The sequence below is a fragment of the Populus trichocarpa genome, chromosome 1 (assembly GCF_000002775.5).
Source record: "Populus trichocarpa isolate Nisqually-1 chromosome 1, P.trichocarpa_v4.1, whole genome shotgun sequence".
NCBI classification, from domain to species: Eukaryota; Viridiplantae; Streptophyta; class Magnoliopsida; order Malpighiales; family Salicaceae; genus Populus; species Populus trichocarpa.
The window spans coordinates 12099684-12117558 of record NC_037285.2 but is presented as its reverse complement, the minus strand read 5'-3'; the positions used below and the strand labels follow the sequence as shown (position 1 = coordinate 12117558).

The 17875-nt window shown below is 33.2% G+C and overlaps 3 protein-coding genes across 6 annotated transcripts; 2 read left to right on the top strand and 1 right to left on the bottom strand.

The window, feature by feature from the left end:
• The first annotated feature begins 1518 nt into the window (after positions 1–1518).
• LOC18094210 (uncharacterized) lies at positions 1519–2057 on the top strand. Its single transcript, XM_006368393.3, has one exon. The coding sequence runs from the start codon at positions 1577–1579 to the stop codon at positions 1871–1873; it is 297 nt and encodes a 98-aa protein (XP_006368455.1). The 5' UTR covers positions 1519–1576; the 3' UTR covers positions 1874–2057.
• A 4404-nt stretch (positions 2058–6461) lies between these two features.
• On the bottom strand, positions 6462–9101 carry LOC18094209 (vacuolar protein sorting-associated protein 55 homolog). Of its 3 annotated transcripts, none has more exons than XM_024604997.2 (5): positions 8936–9101; positions 8567–8698; positions 8424–8463; positions 6919–7003; positions 6462–6807 (listed from the first exon to the last, which is right to left on the bottom strand). In XM_024604997.2, exons 2-5 carry the CDS (start codon positions 8666–8668, stop codon positions 6615–6617), a joined length of 420 nt encoding a protein of 139 aa, XP_024460765.1. In that variant the 5' UTR covers positions 8669–8698; positions 8936–9101; the 3' UTR covers positions 6462–6614. The 3 variants fall into 3 exon arrangements, with proteins under 3 accessions (XP_024460765.1, XP_006368454.1, XP_024460769.1); XM_006368392.3 differs by having other exon boundaries at positions 8940–9090; XM_024605001.2 differs by having other exon boundaries at positions 8567–8676; positions 8940–9087.
• Positions 9102–12633: 3532 nt separating this feature from the next.
• LOC18094208 (uncharacterized) lies at positions 12634–17875 on the top strand. 2 transcript variants are annotated; one of them, XM_006368391.3, is made up of 10 exons: positions 12639–12978; positions 13753–13880; positions 13981–14052; positions 14179–14324; positions 14397–14511; positions 14594–14674; positions 15281–15418; positions 16046–16133; positions 17175–17288; positions 17456–17875. In XM_006368391.3, the coding sequence occupies exons 1-10, from the start codon at positions 12729–12731 to the stop codon at positions 17476–17478; spliced, it is 1155 nt and encodes a 384-aa protein (XP_006368453.2). In that variant the 5' UTR covers positions 12639–12728; the 3' UTR covers positions 17479–17875. The 2 variants fall into 2 exon arrangements, 1 of the variants encoding a protein (XP_006368453.2); XR_002981444.2 differs by lacking the exon at positions 17456–17875 and having other exon boundaries at positions 12634–12978; positions 16029–16133; positions 17175–17191.

Sequence of the window (17875 nt, the reverse complement as noted above, 5' to 3'; positions counted from 1 at the left end):
CTTGACAAGTTTATTATTTTTTAACTTTTAAAGGCATTCATATCATTTTAAGTATGCAAAGAAAATTAAAATGAAAAAAAAGCTCATAGACAAAAGTCATTTCATTTAAAAAAAAAAAAAGGCGTATATACCAATTTGTTTTTAATTAATTTGTTAATGATCAATTGATCCTTTGAAAAACACTATTTCCCCATCAACTAAGCCAAAATGTTTTACAAAGAAGGGAAAAAATATAAATATATTGTTCCAATCTATAGTATTTTGTGTTTTATATCGTAGCGTGTTCAAGAGGTTTTAATTTTTTTAGCAAATAACTTATCCATAAATATTTGATTACTGATGAATGTTAGTAAAGTATTAATAAATTGCTTCTTCATATACATGAAACAGAAATGGAACTGTTGGAATAAATAATAACATATTTTAGATAATATTTCATTAGATATCAATCAATTTAGCATTTACTTTTGAATAAAATTTAGCTTTTTTATGATATTAATAGTCATTTTGTTAATTATTTTATTTGAATCTGCTATGTAGAATTATTATTTTTATGTTTGTGATTGTGAATATTCTACAAAAATAAAGCTCAAGTTATTATATTCATTACAATTTTTTTTTACTTTCTTCTATTTTTTGGTCAAATGAAATATGCTTCTTACATTTTTTTTTTTTAAGAAAAAAGAGATATTACATGAATCATAAAAGAATATATTAAAAAAATAATATATATTTCCTCTATAATTTTTTTTTCTTGTAAATATTTTTTTTATAATCATATAATTAATTAAAAAATATATTTAAAAAATTTTCTTGTTACACCGCACAACCAACATATCATTTTTTTTCTTTTCTAATCATTTGTCTTAAAAATATCAAAAAAAAATTATTTTTATTAAAACTCAAATTTATAGATATAATGAGCTGTTGTTTAAAAAATAATTATTCTAGTGAAATAAAACACAAAAAAATGGAAGCACATTAATTAGATTTATGTGAAAGGAAACCTTTGTTATCCTTCTTTCAGTTTATCTAAAAACATATTTATTGATTCTAATTGCTTATCATTTTTATTAAATTAAAAACCTAGGAAAGAAATTTTTTTTTAATTAGATACAAATAAGTTAATAAAAAAATAATAAATTATAATATGGTTCTTTTTCCAATAAAGTTAAAATAATTACATTTTCATACAAGAATCAATTCTATTGCATAATTAAATAAAAAAATTATAAGTTCATTGTATAATTGTATAATGTGATCAAATATCTTAATATATATGTTTTGGCTCAATTTATAATTAAAGTTATAAACTTTTTTAACATTTATTACTATATATAATTTTTATTTATTTTATTAAATCGTATATATTATTTTTTTTATCATATTTAAAAATTCTTCTTAATGAATCTACACGCGGCGGAGTGTGAGCAGATGACTAGTAGTTTACAAAAAAAAAAAGGCGAAGGTCAGTTTCGTAATTCTGAAGACTAAGTACAAACCCAGAAAAAAAAAATTCATTTTTTCCCGAAACAGAGTTAGCAAATCCCCAAACTAAAAGTTTGAAAGCCAAAAGATGGGTCTCCTCTCGTGGTTCCAAAGAAGCTCCAAACCCGAGTCAAAATCCGCTTCTAGCTCCACGAAACCCGAAACCTCCCCGCCCTCCGAAATCCCCGGTATGAACGGCGCCGTCGAGGTACCCCGACCGCCCCCCAAGAACGTCACCGTTTTCGAGTTTGGGTCTGTATCTGCTACTGCGGATAAGGTTACTCTTGCCGGGTTCTGCCCCGTATCCGACGACCTCGAGCCTTGCCGCTGGGAAATCATGCCGGCGAGTGATTCCGACGCTCCTCAGTTTCGCGTTGTATTTTAACTGGGCATTTCAGACTGGACTAGTGAAAAGGGACCCTTTTCTACAGTTTTTTTTTCCCCGAGTTTGGAACCTGTGTTTTAAGAGAATGAGTATAATCTTACCCAGTAGTAATTATGTTGTTCTCTGTGCGTTGGATATCTATGATACTTTTCAGTAATGGGTTTTGGTTATTTTTGGTGGTTTAGTAGAGTTTATTTATTTTTAGTTATTTTTGCTAGCTACTTTTTTTGGTTTAGCAATAAGTGAGGAACTGTTCTTTCTTTTTTGTAGCTTAGGTTGCTATTTTGGATGAAGAAATGATTTGTAGTAGTTATAGTCTTCGTGGCTTAACTTGTTAGCTGAATTAGGATTTCTTAATTATGGAGTCACTGCAAGATAGATGGATTTTAGGTATTTTGTTTAGTTACCATCTTATTAGATGGTTAGATTCTGAAGCTTGTAGGCATACTGCTTAATGAACCCTTTTGAATTTAGAACCTTTTACAATGTAGTTGACTGATAAATAGCTCCACCATGATTTGAATTTGGTGCAAGGCATTTTTGACTCGATGTGACTGCCTTCAAGTCAATTCTCACCTGGTGGTGAGGTGGTCAAGTAGGCTTAATTTGTTTAATCATCTCATCATCTGAATGGTGATTGCCCTTGGAGTTGGAATAGTAGTAGTGTGGATAAATCTTCTACTGTTAAGGCTAATCCTTAACTTGAGTTGACAAGTATGTCTTGTAACTTTTTTCTCATGACAATTAAGTGATTTATGAAGCGTGTGGTTAACTGGCTGCTATCATTTTGATGTTGGTTGGTGGTTGTTTATAGAGCTAAACGTAAGTATTGAGATGATAAAGAGTTGATTTAGTTGTTTTTTTGGTGAGAATGTTGGAGGGTTATCAAGGATTTCATAGAGATTTAGGCCAGGGTTTTGTTAGAAAGTTAAGAAGGTAGTATCACTTGGAATGGAGCCCTTGGTAGCTTGGTTTGATTCGATTGAATGTATTGCCAGGTCTGTTTTGAATCTGTAATGTATCTATGCATGTTTCCAAAGAGATTTGTTGGAAATAGTAGCAGAGGAAAGATAAGCAGGGCCTTGGCAATTGCAGATAGAGAGGAAAACAATTTATACATGCCCTAGCAAATATCAATTCAGGTCGCAGCAGCTTTTCCCCCGTTCAAAGCTGAAGCCCTCTAGTTCTCTGATTCTGTTACCTTTTGCTTGCCAGCGGAAGGATAATAAGGCCATGTTTGTTTCCCGGAATTCACTTCCGGGAATTCACTTTCCAAACTTTCCTGTGTTTGTTTGCCATTAGAAAAGTTGGTCAACGGAAAACACTTTCCGGTCAACGGAAAACATTTTCCAGTCAAAGAAAAATTTGGTTTGGTTTCCAGGAAAATATTTTTCCTTTCGACTGTGTTTGTTTTCCGGAAAGTGGTTTCCGGGAAACCACTTTCCAAATTTTCCGGTGTTTGTTTGCCATTAGAAAAGTTGGTCAACGGAAAACACTTTCCAGTCAAAGGAAAATTTGGCTTGGTTTTCAGGAAAGTGTTTTCCTGGAAAATTTGGACGGAAAACATTTTCCGAAAATTGTGAAAAATTTAGAAATGTCATTATTTGCTGATTATATCAAATTTGATCCTCAAACTTTTGATTGCTATATATAATTTGTTTTGAATATTTATTTTTCAATTCCATCTTTTAAAATTTAATTTTTATATTAATTTTGATCCTTATTTTTATAATTGCTATTTGCTTTTTTTTTATCATTTTTTTATTGAAATTTTTTATCCATCAAATTTGGTCCTCATTTTTTTTATTGTTACTTATTATATTTAAAATAATTTATGAAATGTTAATTATTATTATTTTAATTTATTCACCTTTCATTTTTTTTAATTTTTTAGATTTGATCTCTATTATTTTGATTATTATTTATTTTATTTGAGATAATTTATGAAATTATATTTTTTTTCAATTTCATTCTCATTCAACTTTTTAATTTATAAGATTTGTTCCTCATTATTTTAATAAACTTGAGAAAAATAAAACATTAATAAGTTATTTTTCAGCTCATTTTCCATGACATAACCAAACACTGGAAAATGTTTTCCAACTTATTTTCCATTACACTACCAAACATCGGAAAATACTTTCTCGGAATTCATTTTTCCCGGAATTTACTTTTCAAAAGGAAACTATTTTCCAGCAAACAAACGGGGAAGCAACTACATTGAGAACAACTTCAACTTTTGAATTTGAGTTATAATTTAAAGGGTATATTTCCTAAATAATTTATGATGAAAACGAGTCAAGTTAGAAGTATATTTGACAAAAAAACTGATTCAAAGCAACTTTTTTTTATGAATGAAAGCATAGTTTTGAAACCCGGACTGGCCCGACGGGTTGACCCGGGATCCAGCCGATCTGGGCCTGGAACCGGTCCGGGTTTAAGTAAAAACTCATCTGGGAGTTGGCCCGGAGAAACTCAGTCGACCCGGCGGGTCAATCCAGAACCCGGTCGACCCAGGTAAACCCGGTTGAGACCCGGCTCCCTTCCTGATAGAGAAAGGCAAAAGCAGTCTTGTACGATCTAATCTCCAACAAATGGTCTCAACCGTATTTTTGACAAGTACTGAACAAATAGCCTCTTCAAATCCTCATCTGAAATCTTCGTCTTCCCTTACTCTTCATCATTACCCGTTCCCGTTCCCATTCACACTCCCACTCCCACGTTCAGCTTGAAAGGGGCATGCTAGACATGTTTTTGTTGGAATTGATGGAGCACTTTCTGGCTCAGCTACAGCTTCATTAGAAGAAGGTTTGTAATCGACTATCTCTTCTTCAAAACTCTTTTTCCTATCAGTTGATCTGCGACATCTTTTCTCTCTTCTTATTCATGCTACTGGTAAAGAGAAGGTTTGGATGTCAGGATCTCATTACCAGAAGTACCCGCCCCTACTGTGGCAACCAAGTGCCCTTGCACCAGCTTGAAAAACCTAATCAATTGATTCTTTTCTATCAGTTAAAGATTTGATCTTTTGGGGTAAAGAAGAGGAAATTTCAAATGGGAGGGGAAGATAAATTTCACCTCATTAAGTTAATTTGACAATGAAGTCCACATGAGCTCCTCCTCAACCGGCCCCTACCTATGATTAATAATTTTTTCTTTTTTTATTAATTTTTTTGGATTGACCCGGGTCAACCCATGTGACCTGTGACCCGATTATTAGACCAGGTTAATTATCGGGTTGGGTTTCAAAACTATGAATGAAAATAATATAAGGTAGAAGTTAAACATTTTAACTTTTTTATTTCATTTTGTAACCAATTTTTTATTAAATTAAAAGTTATTTCTAATCAATATATCTATGTTTTTTTTTAAAAAAAAAAAAAAAAAACTTAAATCTGTTTGCACTTTGACTGAGAAGGTTTTATTATTGTTTACAGTGCTTCTTTGACTATGTTGTGGACAGTTTGTGAAAGAAAAGAAAATTGAAAGGTGTGTTAGCAAGTTGATTATGGAAATTGTTGTTCACTGTTGATTAATTATGAAATCAATAAACGAATAGAAAACTATGATCTATCATTTTTAACTTGGAATTAAACACTTTCTAAAAGCTCTTGTTTAGATAAAACATGCAAGACTAATGTGAACAGGGTATCAATTCAAGCCCTCTCTTGTATTGAACCCTCTCTAATGTCATCGAGCATATAATATTGGCCATTGATATGAAGTTTGCAAATACAGTAGAGTCAACGTAGAAAGTTATAGAGGGATATCTCTGAAATAACTCGATGAAATGAAACCATTGCAGTATATTGAGTGGATTAACACATCCCCGACTTACAATTTGTGGAGGATTATTAGTTAATGGGCTGTGCATATAGCGACCACTTCGGTTGGTTCTCTCTTTACTCTTCTTTTTCCTTTACTTATTTCCCCTTTCGGAAGGCCTGAGAGTTGAGATGGTGGGAAATTTCCAAGTCCTGTGCACAAGTCTTTATCCCCCAAAGTTACTCTCAACTGTCAAATATCTTAATCAGTTCACAATGGATACAGGACTAAATGATATGTGTGATGTGTAGCTCTCCATTTTCGTAGACTCAAAGACCTGCAAGTTGAGATGAGGTTTTCAGTTCTGGCTGGTTCTTAAAAGGAAGAAGACTTTGTTGGATGACTGCTACCTTTAGCCCAGTATATATCCGCTGATTGATTCCACAGATGTTCAGGCCACCCTTGCCATATTCAAACTCCAAGAAATATAGGATCATGGCCAGTAAACATTCTCCTATGCTCACCTCTCCAAGCACATGGTATCATCTATCATGGCTTCACACTGCAATATTCTTAGTCATTTCCACCATCTTTTACACCACCATGGTTTCTTGCTCGAGAATTGACATCCCTTACAACAAGCACTGTGCCTGGATTGTCCCTGAATCAACCAACTCCTCATGATGTTCCTCAACTCACCACCATCCCTTTTGTTCCAAACCAAGATGGGTACTTCCTTGGTGGGGAAGAAATATTGAATCATCCAAGCTCATCCTCAGTAAAAAACTAATATACTGTGATAACACAGTAAAGACACTCATCATGTACAATATATATCATTCAATTAGAACACCATGTTTGCTGAACAGTATGCACACATATATGAAGGTGAGGCTCGCTGTAACAAGAAAGAAAAGTGTCCTGCAAAGCACTAAAATCAACATTTTTTTACACTTATGAATCAAGTGGCTGCATCTCAGAGCATACTGTAATCATCATCATCGCTCATGCCTATGTAACACATTATGGCAATGACAAATACAAAAAATGACGAAAGCTCCATTGCTAGCGCTCCCCATCCAATAACACCGGCATGCTTTAAAATAACTGGTATTGCAATGCTTCCAATTGCTGAAGCTCCGGTCAGGAACTTTGTTGCATTGACCCAACTGTTTCATGAATAATCAGGAAGCACAGTATAGCTAACTGCTTTAGCGCTCTATTTTAACTGACAAAAAGTCAAATGTTGACCTGGAATCATTTAAACGTCAAAGCCTTACCCACTATCAGATTCTGTGAGAAGTGAGGAACTATTAGAACCCGCATAGAACAGCAAAGGCATTGGAAGAAGCACGTACATTATTACTGCAAGAGAAAAGGAGTTGTCATCAGCATTGCTAATTTCAATCTCGTATATCTCAATGACTGATGAAGGCCATCCTCTGTTTCTCAAGCATCAAATTTAACTGCATGGAAACTATTCAGGATAAATGCAAAGGCCCCTATTCAGGAAATGAAAGAACTAACAACGAATTATCCAATCAAAGCAACACAACCAAAATAGTCTTACATGCTCAATGTTCACAGTCACATTAGAACTACAAGATCTATGAGCTCAAACTAATTAATGGACACCCTTTGTGATCTTTAAAAGAAAGAGATATGCCTTATCTATCCATGGATAAGAATACCAAGCATGACTTTTCTAAGACCAGTATATGAGCCCAAACAAGCAATTTAATTTAAAGCAAGGTAAAAATTATGCAAAAAATGCATTAAAGTGCATGCATGTTCTTGTTCATGTCCTTATAATTTAAGGAGGTAAAATGTGGCATGCTACCGGTAGAAGATAGTGATATTCGTTCTTGAGAAAGAAAATTAATGCCATGCAAGGTACAAGCAAATAGCAGACATCGCTTTCATTTACAAGAACGCAACAGTGAAATGTAGACAGAATCATAAGAAACTCAACTTTAGTTCCAACTTTAGTTCTGGAACAGATGTTGAGAACTAATATAAGAGCACAGAAAAAAGCATCCAGTATGACAGGTTAGTTGGAACAATATACACTTACACTAATTGTGCCAGGTAGGGTTATGTCTACAAGAATGCAGCAGGTGATGGTTCTACTGGTCAGAATTGCTAAAGTGTCAGCTCGCCAATGTCCCAACTGTGAAGAGTTGTGAGTACTTGAAAAGGGTTTCGATGCTAGCGTTTTGTAATAAAGACAAGGCACCATAGGGATAAGTTTAGTTAGTTTGTTAACACAACTACACATTCAAAAGAAAAACCTCATGAAAGATAGAGTGGATGCTTAAGCCAATTCGGATTTAGAGAACTAGTCCATCCTGAACCATAACTTCAGCTGGCACAAATTCTTGCATAACCTGCCCGTCACTCTCTTTTACTTGCTTTATACTGAAAATTGCGATTTTATTTTTATTCTGCTTTTCCTATTTGATTAATCACACTGAAAGAGCAGGCAACTGATCTCCTTTCATATGAGCAGTTGCGAATACTTTAGAACCAGGAAAGAAACTCTAGAACATTTTCAAGGATTCTGCACATGAAATACAGTATCAATATGAGGGTGTGAGAATAAATTAAAGGATTCCTGTAACTGTGAACCTTACATTTAAGTTTCTCACTTTCAACGACTAGATTATGCAGCCATGACACAAGAAGTCAGATAAAATTCAAAACTTCCGAGTTAGAAAATATGAACAACAACAACAACAATAATAATCATCATCTTAGGCAAAAACTCGCGGTCACTTAGTCTTACCAGTTAGCATCGGCCACCAGTTATTGTACAAGGCACATGCCTGCAACACAACACAGGAAAGAAGAAATTATGATTACCTTGGCCATAAAATAATAATTAAACTAAAAAGATTGAAGTTAATTAGAAAAGAAAAGAGCACAAACCAAGATTTGCAACGCAATTCCTCCAGAAACCAAAATGGCCAAGAAAGGAAGCTTGCCAGTACGTAAACAGGCCCACATGTAACCCGGTAAGTCCGGCATCATCACCTCACCTAATCATCCATGGAAACAAACCTGTTGAAATTTCATTCATACAAAAGTAGGAATAACGCATCAATAATTCAAGCTTCTTCAATCGTAAACTAATCCCAAAATTGTATTTTAAACTGAGTGTAAAAAATTACTACAATTTATCACAAACAGAAACAAAAGTGACAGGAAAGGAGAGAAAGCAGTGAATTATGAATTATACAAAGAAGGTAGATTGAAAATTAGAAAGGGAGACTAAATTAAAATTAAGGAGAGATTTACGTACTGTTGCTGGGGCTCTAAAATTATACTCCGACAAAGACAAACTTAAGTGGTTACAAGTTACAGCTTGCACGGAATCTAAACCGTCCTTTTTCTTGGGGGTGTATGTATGGAAAATTGGAAATGGACGATTTTATGATATATTACAATTATATCACATCTCAATTACAAGTTTACAACTACAAGTTAAATGCCTTTTTTTTTTTCATTCTCAATTCTTTTTCAATTACATCCTTTTATTACCAATTTGATGAGTTACAAATTAAACTTATAATAGAAAGTAACAATATCAAACTATAAAAACCCCGCGGGACCAAACTGAAATTCACATGAAAAGTTCTTTTCAATCCACATATTTCCTATTTCTTTCTTTACCATACTTATAATTTTTGAAATTTTAGTTTTAACTTAAATATTCATTTTATTTATTTATATGTCTCTATGCTTGAGAGAGAAAAGATGAAATCATAAAAAAATAAAGAGCAAGAGATAAAGTCATAGTTGGCATGAAAATATCTTATTCTAGTGTTAAGAAGTTTCATTCGATGAGAGAAATTTTATTGAAGTGTTTTTTAACATCTAACTTGCTGTAAAAACTAGATTGAGGCTTGATAATTTTTTTGGAATTGGATTGGTTTATCATTTAAAATCGATTTAATGTTGATTTAAGATGGAAAAAAAAAGGTTTAAAGGGATTTTTTTATGCTTTTTTTATATAAAAAAAGAGTTGAAAAATGAATTTTTTTTAATTCTAAAAGTCAAAAACTTGACTTTTTAATCACTAGAGGTGGTCGTGGTTGAACCAATTGATGATGTGTGATATGTTATATTTTAAATTAAAATTGGATGGACGCATGTTATCCGTCTAGTTTTTTTATAAAAAAAATAAAATGTTAGTCTTATAAGCCTAGCCTTACAAATCAACATGTGCTTGACTCTCTCTTTTCGTGCTTGACTCTCTCTTTTCCGGGATAAGGTTTGCCCCTTCCAAACCTAGATGCTCAAGTTGTTTTAGTTAGGGCTTGTTTTTTTAAAAAAAAATTATATTTTTTATAAAAAATTGATTGAAATAAAATAACTATAGTAATTTTTAGGGTATTGTTGCATTAAATATTAGTTTTGAATTTGTTTTCAAATAAGATTATATACTTTACACCATGCCATTGAACCATATCTCACATTTCACCATAGGCAGTGAGCTTTTTTAATTTTGATCATCAAACTTTTTTTCCGAGTAATTTGATCATTTTATGGCTAAATTAAAGACTAATTAATTCAAATTTATTAAGAGAGGGTGGGGGATCAAATTGAGAAAACAGAGAAAATAGATGGCAATTTCAAAAAAATTACCCAAAGTTGGCTTAGTCCTCCTTTTCAAATGATAAAATTTTAGTCCTTTTTGTTTTATAAAATTCAAGTTTGGTTTGAAACTTTATTTTCTTATTTTTGAGTTCATGGTTTGAGAAATGAGAAAGAGTCACTAGATTTCAATGGCAGAAAAAGAAAGTCTTAGTTTCGGCTGCGAAAAATATCGATCTTAATGTGAAAACTGGTTGAAAATTGCATATTTTGGGTAAAAAACACATTGCTTGATTTTTTTGATCACCTTTTCGATAGTCAGAAACCGAAAAGGAAGATGACACAATGTTTGCCTTAATTATTATTTTTGAAAAATAATTGAGGCTGATGACATGTTGTCCGTCCCGTTTGCAAATAAACAAATAGAAAAGGCCATGTGAGCGAGCCTAACTTGTAAACCCAATAAAGTATGACATCTTTCTTTTTTTATTTTTAATTGATACCTTTCTTTTTATATGTATTTTTTATATATTTAAATTAATTCTCCCTTTTCTAATTTTTTAAATTGTTTATTTCATCTTTTTAAAGTAAATATTTTTTTATAATTATTTTGTATGTATTAATGTTTCGAAGAGGCTATTCTAATTCATCTATGAAATTTTTCCTTTTATGTTTTGTATACATAAATTGTATTTTCATGACGGGTTTATAAAAATAAAAAAAATATTTATTTTTTGGTGAGAAAAAATAACCTCTAAGATAAAAATAAAATAAAATTTGTTGGTTAAAGAAAAAAGTTTGGATTAAATATTTACATACATTTATATCTTTTACTTTTAAGAGAATAATTATTTTTTTATTTTAGCATTTCTTAGCATGAGCAACTTTGTCTCAATTTATCAATTTAAATTTTTTTTTTTTAGCATAAACATCTTCATATTTCTCAATTAAGAAAATCATGATACAATGAAATGCACCCGCAATATTATCATATTTTTCTACTATGTTAAATATTAACCTATGATCCTACATTCAAATGATTCTTGTTTTGTTTTGTTACTAGTCTATTGGTCCACACTCCACCGTGGCCAGATCAATTTTTTTAAAATATAAAAGGAATGTTAAGAGCGCGAAGAGTTTTTTGATAGTATCATTAAACCTAGTCAAATGGATTAATATTAAAACCCTCAATCTCAGCTACTTGCCTAGCTCAGTTTTCTAATTAAACTGCATGGGAGCTGACCCAACTTAAATTGATCGATTTTATGGATCCACATGTAATCTGGATGACTGGTAAAAACTTCAAGGTGACAACTTTTAAAAAAAATATCAAGACAACAACGTATTGGATCAACTCCGGTCCTCCCGCAACCCGGGTCATAGACTCTATTGGGTTTAAACCTTTTTTATAACTTTTTTTAATTTAATTATATAATAAAAATATATGCGCAAAAAATTAAACATCAACCCTAAAATAGATATTTATTTAAAATTGTTATAACCCCATAGAAAACAAACAAAAATAAATTATGCAATCTATTTCCTAACCAATCCAATATTGAATGATGAAATAAAAAAAAACAAAGGACCAAAAACAAAAAAGCATATTTGGTCGGTGGGTAAACCTGTCAAACCTGTGAACTGAGTAACCTGGGCTAGCACGTCAAACTCGTGAACTGGGTTATAGACTCCACTGAGATTATTTTTTTTAAAATATATTTTTTATTTAACTATATGATAACAAAAATAGATGATTGCAAATCGAACATCAACCCAATACCGAGACTTTTTTTTAAAACCACGATAACCTTATAAAAAGTGAACGAAGTTGAATTCTCAATTAACCTAATATCTATAGATGAAATAAAAAAAATAATGTTAAACTTGTTAGACTTTCAAACCATGTCAACCAACCAAAATTGTAAATAGGTTCATAGACTTTATGAAGTTTAATAACATAAATTTTTGCTGAAACTATTTTCTTAACTATATGAGAAAAAAAAAATAGATCACAACAAAGTCAAGTTCAATTAAAAAAAAAAACATCTCATCAAACTTATAAACCGGGACAACTTGAGCTATCTTAGCAAACTTGCAAACCACTAAAACTCTATAAGAAGATAAAATAAAAATAAATAAATTATAAAACTTAATTACTTTTTAATTTACATTTAATTTTCTTTTCATGAAAAAAAAAACATTAAGAATACTTATATATTTACTTTTTATGTTAAAAATTATTTTTATCCAGGGCGGAGCACAGTTCGCTAGTTACTTCTACGGCAACCTTTTGATTGACATGAATGATAATACCTAGTTTTTTCAATCCTTCCGTTTTAGAGTAATAGCACTTTAGATCCTCAAAGGAAGAAAATTACACAACAGTCACTTACTCAAGAAAGCTACTTTTTTTCGTTGAGCAACATATAGTTTTCAACAGGTCTCCCTTCTCTCTCCTCCTTTGGCTCCCGCAAAAACAGAAGTAACAAAACCCATGTCTTCAACACCAAAAAGGCGCCCAAAACGGGATTTATCCAGTAGCTCTTCGCATCCGTACACTATATCATCTAAAATTGAACCACCCCATAACTTGTTTCCTTCAAAGCAAGAGTTTCTCAGACTCATCGCAGTACTTGCAATCGCATCCTCGGTAGCTCTGACCTGTAACTTCATTGCTAATTACATCGATCATTCTACAAAACCCTTCTGCGATACCAGTTTAGACTCTTCAGATTCTTTATCCAGTATGTAACCCCTGTTTGTTTGTTTTCTGGGTTTTTATTATTATAACCTGCCTTTTAATGCAATATCATTAGTTGAACAAGCCAATAAATGTTGAATCTTGTGCAGTTTGAGCTTGAGTTGCATCACCTCACAAAGGATTAAACTTGTGTTACTTGGTTTCTCATAGATTTCTTCTTGTCCATGTTTTGTGTAAATTGTGTCTGGTTTGTTATTTTGTTGGGTTCATTGTTTTAGAGCTTGACATTTATAATTAGAGATTTTACGATCCCTAGCCTTTTCGGACTCCAAATCGAAACCTTAAAGCATGGGATTGAGTTTGATTGTGGGTGTTCTTACTTTTGTTACATACATTATATTTTGTGATCTGAAGTTATCTTTTCTCAATCTACATTTGCAATTTCCAAACTTTAATTGTTTTGTTATTTGTAGAATCAGCAAGAGCGTATGGTAGAATTTTGCTGAATAAAAGATTTTATGGGTCCTTAGAAGACAGAAATATTTTTGAACAAAAAAATATTATGGATTAATGTTGAATTGGTAAAACTCACATATCATGTGCAAGTCTAATGCAATGAAGCTCTGCCTGTTTTTGTTTTTAGCATTTTGAACATTCTTTTTCGACCTTTTGAGTTTTGACTTTCGACTTCTTTCAAATATTTAATGACCAGTGCTACGGTATATCCTAATATTGTAGTCCTTACTAATACTTCTCAACTCAATGTGATACTTATTGCTTATGTCAACAATTCCTCATAACGGATGCTCACTTTCAGATTCATGTGAACCTTGTCCAAGAAACGGAGAATGTAATCAGGGAAAGCTAGAATGTGCTCGTGGCTATAGAAAACACAGAAACACATGCATAGAAGATGGCGATGTTTATGAAAGAGCTAAGAAACTTGTCTGTTCTGAGAATCTTATTCATTCTAGTGTGATGATTTTCTGACCACGGAAGAAACAGTCTTTCTAAAATCTTCCATTTGCATACAATGCATCTGCAGTTGGAGGGGGTAGAAAATCATCTCTGTGAAGCCTATGCTGATTTCCTGTGCTATGGGACTGGAATAGTGTGGGTGTGTAACTTCTTCAACACTCCACAGTTTGAAAACCATATCTTCCAGACTATTATTTGCTCACGTTAGTGAATGTGGTGATTCTTCTATGGGTTTGTTAACATGATTATTACAATTCATTTTTAGGTCCAAGAGGATGACATATTGAATGATTTGGATGGACACCAGCTGTTGGAAAACTATAGCTCAGACAATCCAGTGTATGTGTATACCAAGATGAAGGCAATGGAAACCATTAGTGAAGAATTGCAGATAAGGACAAATCCTAATGGGTATGCTGTTTATTTAGTGAAGCTTTCAGACCCCTGGTTTGGAAGGCCCCAATGACATTTTCTTATTGGTAGGAAGAAAGAGTTTAAGTGTCCAGACCTGTTGGTGGAACATTACAAACCATTTACCTGTCACCTTCGTCAATGGATTTCTGAGCATGCTCTTGTTATCGTGCCAGTTTGTGCATTGGTAATTCACTTTTAAAGGCATGCACTTATGCTTTAATTTAAGCATCAATGTTAAAGCATTCTCACTGTCTTGAGACCTACAGGTTGTGGGATTTGCATTTTTAGTTTGGAAAATTCGACGGAGATGGTATCTATCAACCAGAGGGGAAGAACTTTACCACCAGGTATTCAATGCTGTGACTTCTAATGGTGTAAAGACCTTAGTTGCATGATTATTATTTTTGATGATCGCTCCTTGCCATAGCTTAGCTCTCGTACAGATCACCATGCATCATTTAAATGTTCTTGATTCAAGACCTCATTTCCTACTTATCAATTCTACAGTTATAATTTCAGATTTAAATTTGAACAACATGTTTAGATAGATCAATTCTTGGAGGACAGAGAGCTGTAACCTGCCTCCTTTTCTGCATAGAAGATGAATTATTAAAGTCTGTTTAGAAACAATATTTTAATAACTATAATCCTTAAAATGTCAATCTTTAGGTCCGCTTGCACCTGCAAGGATAAAATTTATTGTTTTCCTCCCTGGAGTTGGGATTCTTACTATGGACCGAATTTATCAGTCTTCTTTTGCCGGTTTAATGTGATCCTGTAAAGTTGATATTAGGATACCACACTAGATGTTATAATGCGCACAGTGGCAACTTGGCACTGATGCCTCTGCATTAACAGGATTGAGGCAATTGACCACTGATATATGTCCCCATATTCATTTGTTTTTCTCTTAAAATAAATAAACACTAGTTGAACTGTTGTCTTTTTGTAAGGTTTGTGACATACTTGAGGAAAGGGCCTTGATGTCAAAGAGAGTAAACGCAGAATGTGAACCTTGGGTGGTGGCCTCTCGATTACGGGATCATCTGCTTTCTCCCAAAGAAAGGAAAGATTTTGTTTTATGGAAAAAGGTATTAATCTATGAATCTGATCATGCCTATAATCGTGTATCTTTCCCTATGGATTGATATTGCAAGCGAAATAGTATTTGCTCTTGTGTTGACTTGCTTGAATTGGTTGGGAAAGTTTGCTCTAGCCATCATTTTTTTGTTTTTAAGAAATATGAGGATACAAGCAATTTTAGAGGAAGGAGCTGTTGCTCAAACTAACTGCAGCTAAAAAGGGGTTTGGTTTCTTTAATCAATACTACCCATCCTTTAAAATATCTACTGTTGAAAATGTAGAGGACCATATCTTTTGTAATTTGTACCGGCACCATCAGCTTTGGTTAGCTTCCATTTTTTGTTAATATCTAATTGTTACTTCTCCAAGGCGACCAGTTTCCCCTATTGTCATCATCATCAAAGCATTTGGCTAGAAATTTTTGAAAGCATTTGTTGTAACTTTGCCAATCCTGCACTCAAATATTTTGAGACCAATTCATTGCAATTAGAACACTGGTTTGTTCTTTATATTGACTTTCTTAGCATTTTTCATTTGTAATGGAGTTTTGTGATACAATGACTTCTATGCCTGATAAATAGTTTGGCAATTAATGATCTTATGTTTTATGGTGATAAGTAATTTATATCATACAGGTTGAGGACTTAGTGCGGGAAGATTCTCGAGTAGATCGTTATCCTAAGCTAGTGAAGGGTGAATCAAAAGTGGTGTGGGAATGGCAAGGTACAAGAGCTGCATTATTTCCTTTCTCATGCAAATTGTGTCCTAACTCCTAATTGTTCTCGTTTCATTGTTATCAACACAGGTATGTGAAGAGTATAATTCTAAATAAAATATCTTCGGAGATAAGGGGCTTTTGGCAAAGTGCCTTAGAATATAAATGAACAGTAGGGACTAATTAATTTAAGAATGATCTGACACCCAGAGCAGGGTTCTTATGACTAAAATGGTTTCTCCCATGCTCTGCATTATGGTTAATTAAAATTTTTTTATTTCCTTTACATTTTAAACCATAATGGACGAATCGACCACTTTCTGTAAAGCATCAGATTACCTTTTGTCATCCAAGATGATGGCATGTGGTGTAATATCTGCAAAATTTGTAGGATATATCTTGGATACATGCACAAGTTTTCCATTTCTTCTTTGTCCCTTGGAGGGTGGGAGATGATAGGGTTGTTCTTTCTCTGGAATCCTTGGAGTATGATTGTTATTTTCTATTTAATGCCACACAATTACTAGTTGGTTATTCCTTTGTTGTTAAATGGCTTTCATCTTGTCTGCTGTGGGGTTTTGCTGCCTGTTACTTTTAGAGTGCTTCCAGTCGGTGAAACAAATATTAATTTTCAAGTGAATGACATTGCTATCGTGAAATTGGGATAGATTAAATATAAGAGGCTCTCAATCCTCTTTTTCACAAGTCCCAACTCTTGTACAAGTTCTCTGATTTGAGCAAACACAGTGAAACTAATGGCATGAGTTACATCGCAATCAATTCAGCTGGCCTAGTTGTACTTACACAGCAGTGGCCTAAAAAGCATGTGTATACCAATGAATGAAGGGATCAAAATAATACTGGAATGACTAAAATAGAATCAACGTTGACTCTATTGACTCCAAACCAGAAAAATTATGCTTCTTATCCCATGGCCATTTTAAAATCATGTTTGATCTCTCACTTTACCAAATTGTACAATTGTGTAGTTGGCAGTTTATTTAGCTTTCTGAGTTGGATTGACATGTGTCTTATCTTTTTTTTCATAGTTGAAGGTTCGTTGAGCTCGGGGAGAATGAGAAAAAAAGTAGAGTCAAGCAAATTAAAGTCCAATGATGGTGTAAAAGAAAATTTTGATAAAGAACGCCATGAGTTGAAGCCTGGTGAGCTCATGATTTAATGCTCTTTGTTTCACAATTGCACTTCATCCAGTGACTTGATGAACTTGACCTGTTCACCATGCCCTTTCTCAAGTTGCATTTTTCTGGGATTTCTTTGCATGCGGGTATATTGTTTCACTAACATGTATAGATGACAAATGTTTGTACAGAGCCCAAGATACTGATGTTTTGACCTGAGGTGCTTTGTCCTCACTTATGAGCTAAATCGACCAAATCCTGGCAAACATTTGGAAGGTTCTCGTAGCTTGTGTATTGAATCAATTTTGTATAAAATGTCTTTTCAATGGAAGAGAACATGATAGAAGGATGTAAGACTTTTGCGAGTTCTGGATAACCTGTGAGTTCCATGGATGAGTCAGGTCTTCAGAGGTTGGGAGGTGTCCTATACATTTTCTTTGCCCCTGGATTGTGTTGCTAATAGTTGGAACATTTGTTTCCCTATTTGAAGCAATATGAGGCCAAATGGGGTATTGGGCGTAGGAATTCCTTGTACATGGAATTTTCGTGTGTAATCTGAGATGTAGCTAGTACTTTTGGCTTTAGAAATTAAATTATATTTTTTTAGCCTA

Coding starts and splice junctions, on each gene's coding strand:
- LOC18094210 (XM_006368393.3), top strand. CDS start 1,577: ATGGGTCTCCTCTCGTGGTTCCAAAGAAGCTCCAAACCCGAGTCAAAA.
- LOC18094209 (XM_024604997.2), bottom strand. CDS start 8,668: ATGATGCCGGACTTACCGGGTTACATGTGGGCCTGTTTACGTACTGGC. Junction 8,464..8,566: donor GAATTGCGTTGCAAATCTTG/GTTTGTGCTCTT, acceptor GTTGTGTTGCAG/GCATGTGCCTTGTACAATAA. Junction 6,808..6,918: donor CTCACAGAATCTGATAGTGG/GTAAGGCTTTGA, acceptor TTCATGAAACAG/TTGGGTCAATGCAACAAAGT.
- LOC18094208 (XM_006368391.3), top strand. CDS start 12,729: ATGTCTTCAACACCAAAAAGGCGCCCAAAACGGGATTTATCCAGTAGC. Junction 14,325..14,396: donor ATAAGGACAAATCCTAATGG/GTATGCTGTTTA, acceptor TCTTATTGGTAG/GAAGAAAGAGTTTAAGTGTC. Junction 14,675..15,280: donor GGGAAGAACTTTACCACCAG/GTATTCAATGCT, acceptor TCTTTTTGTAAG/GTTTGTGACATACTTGAGGA.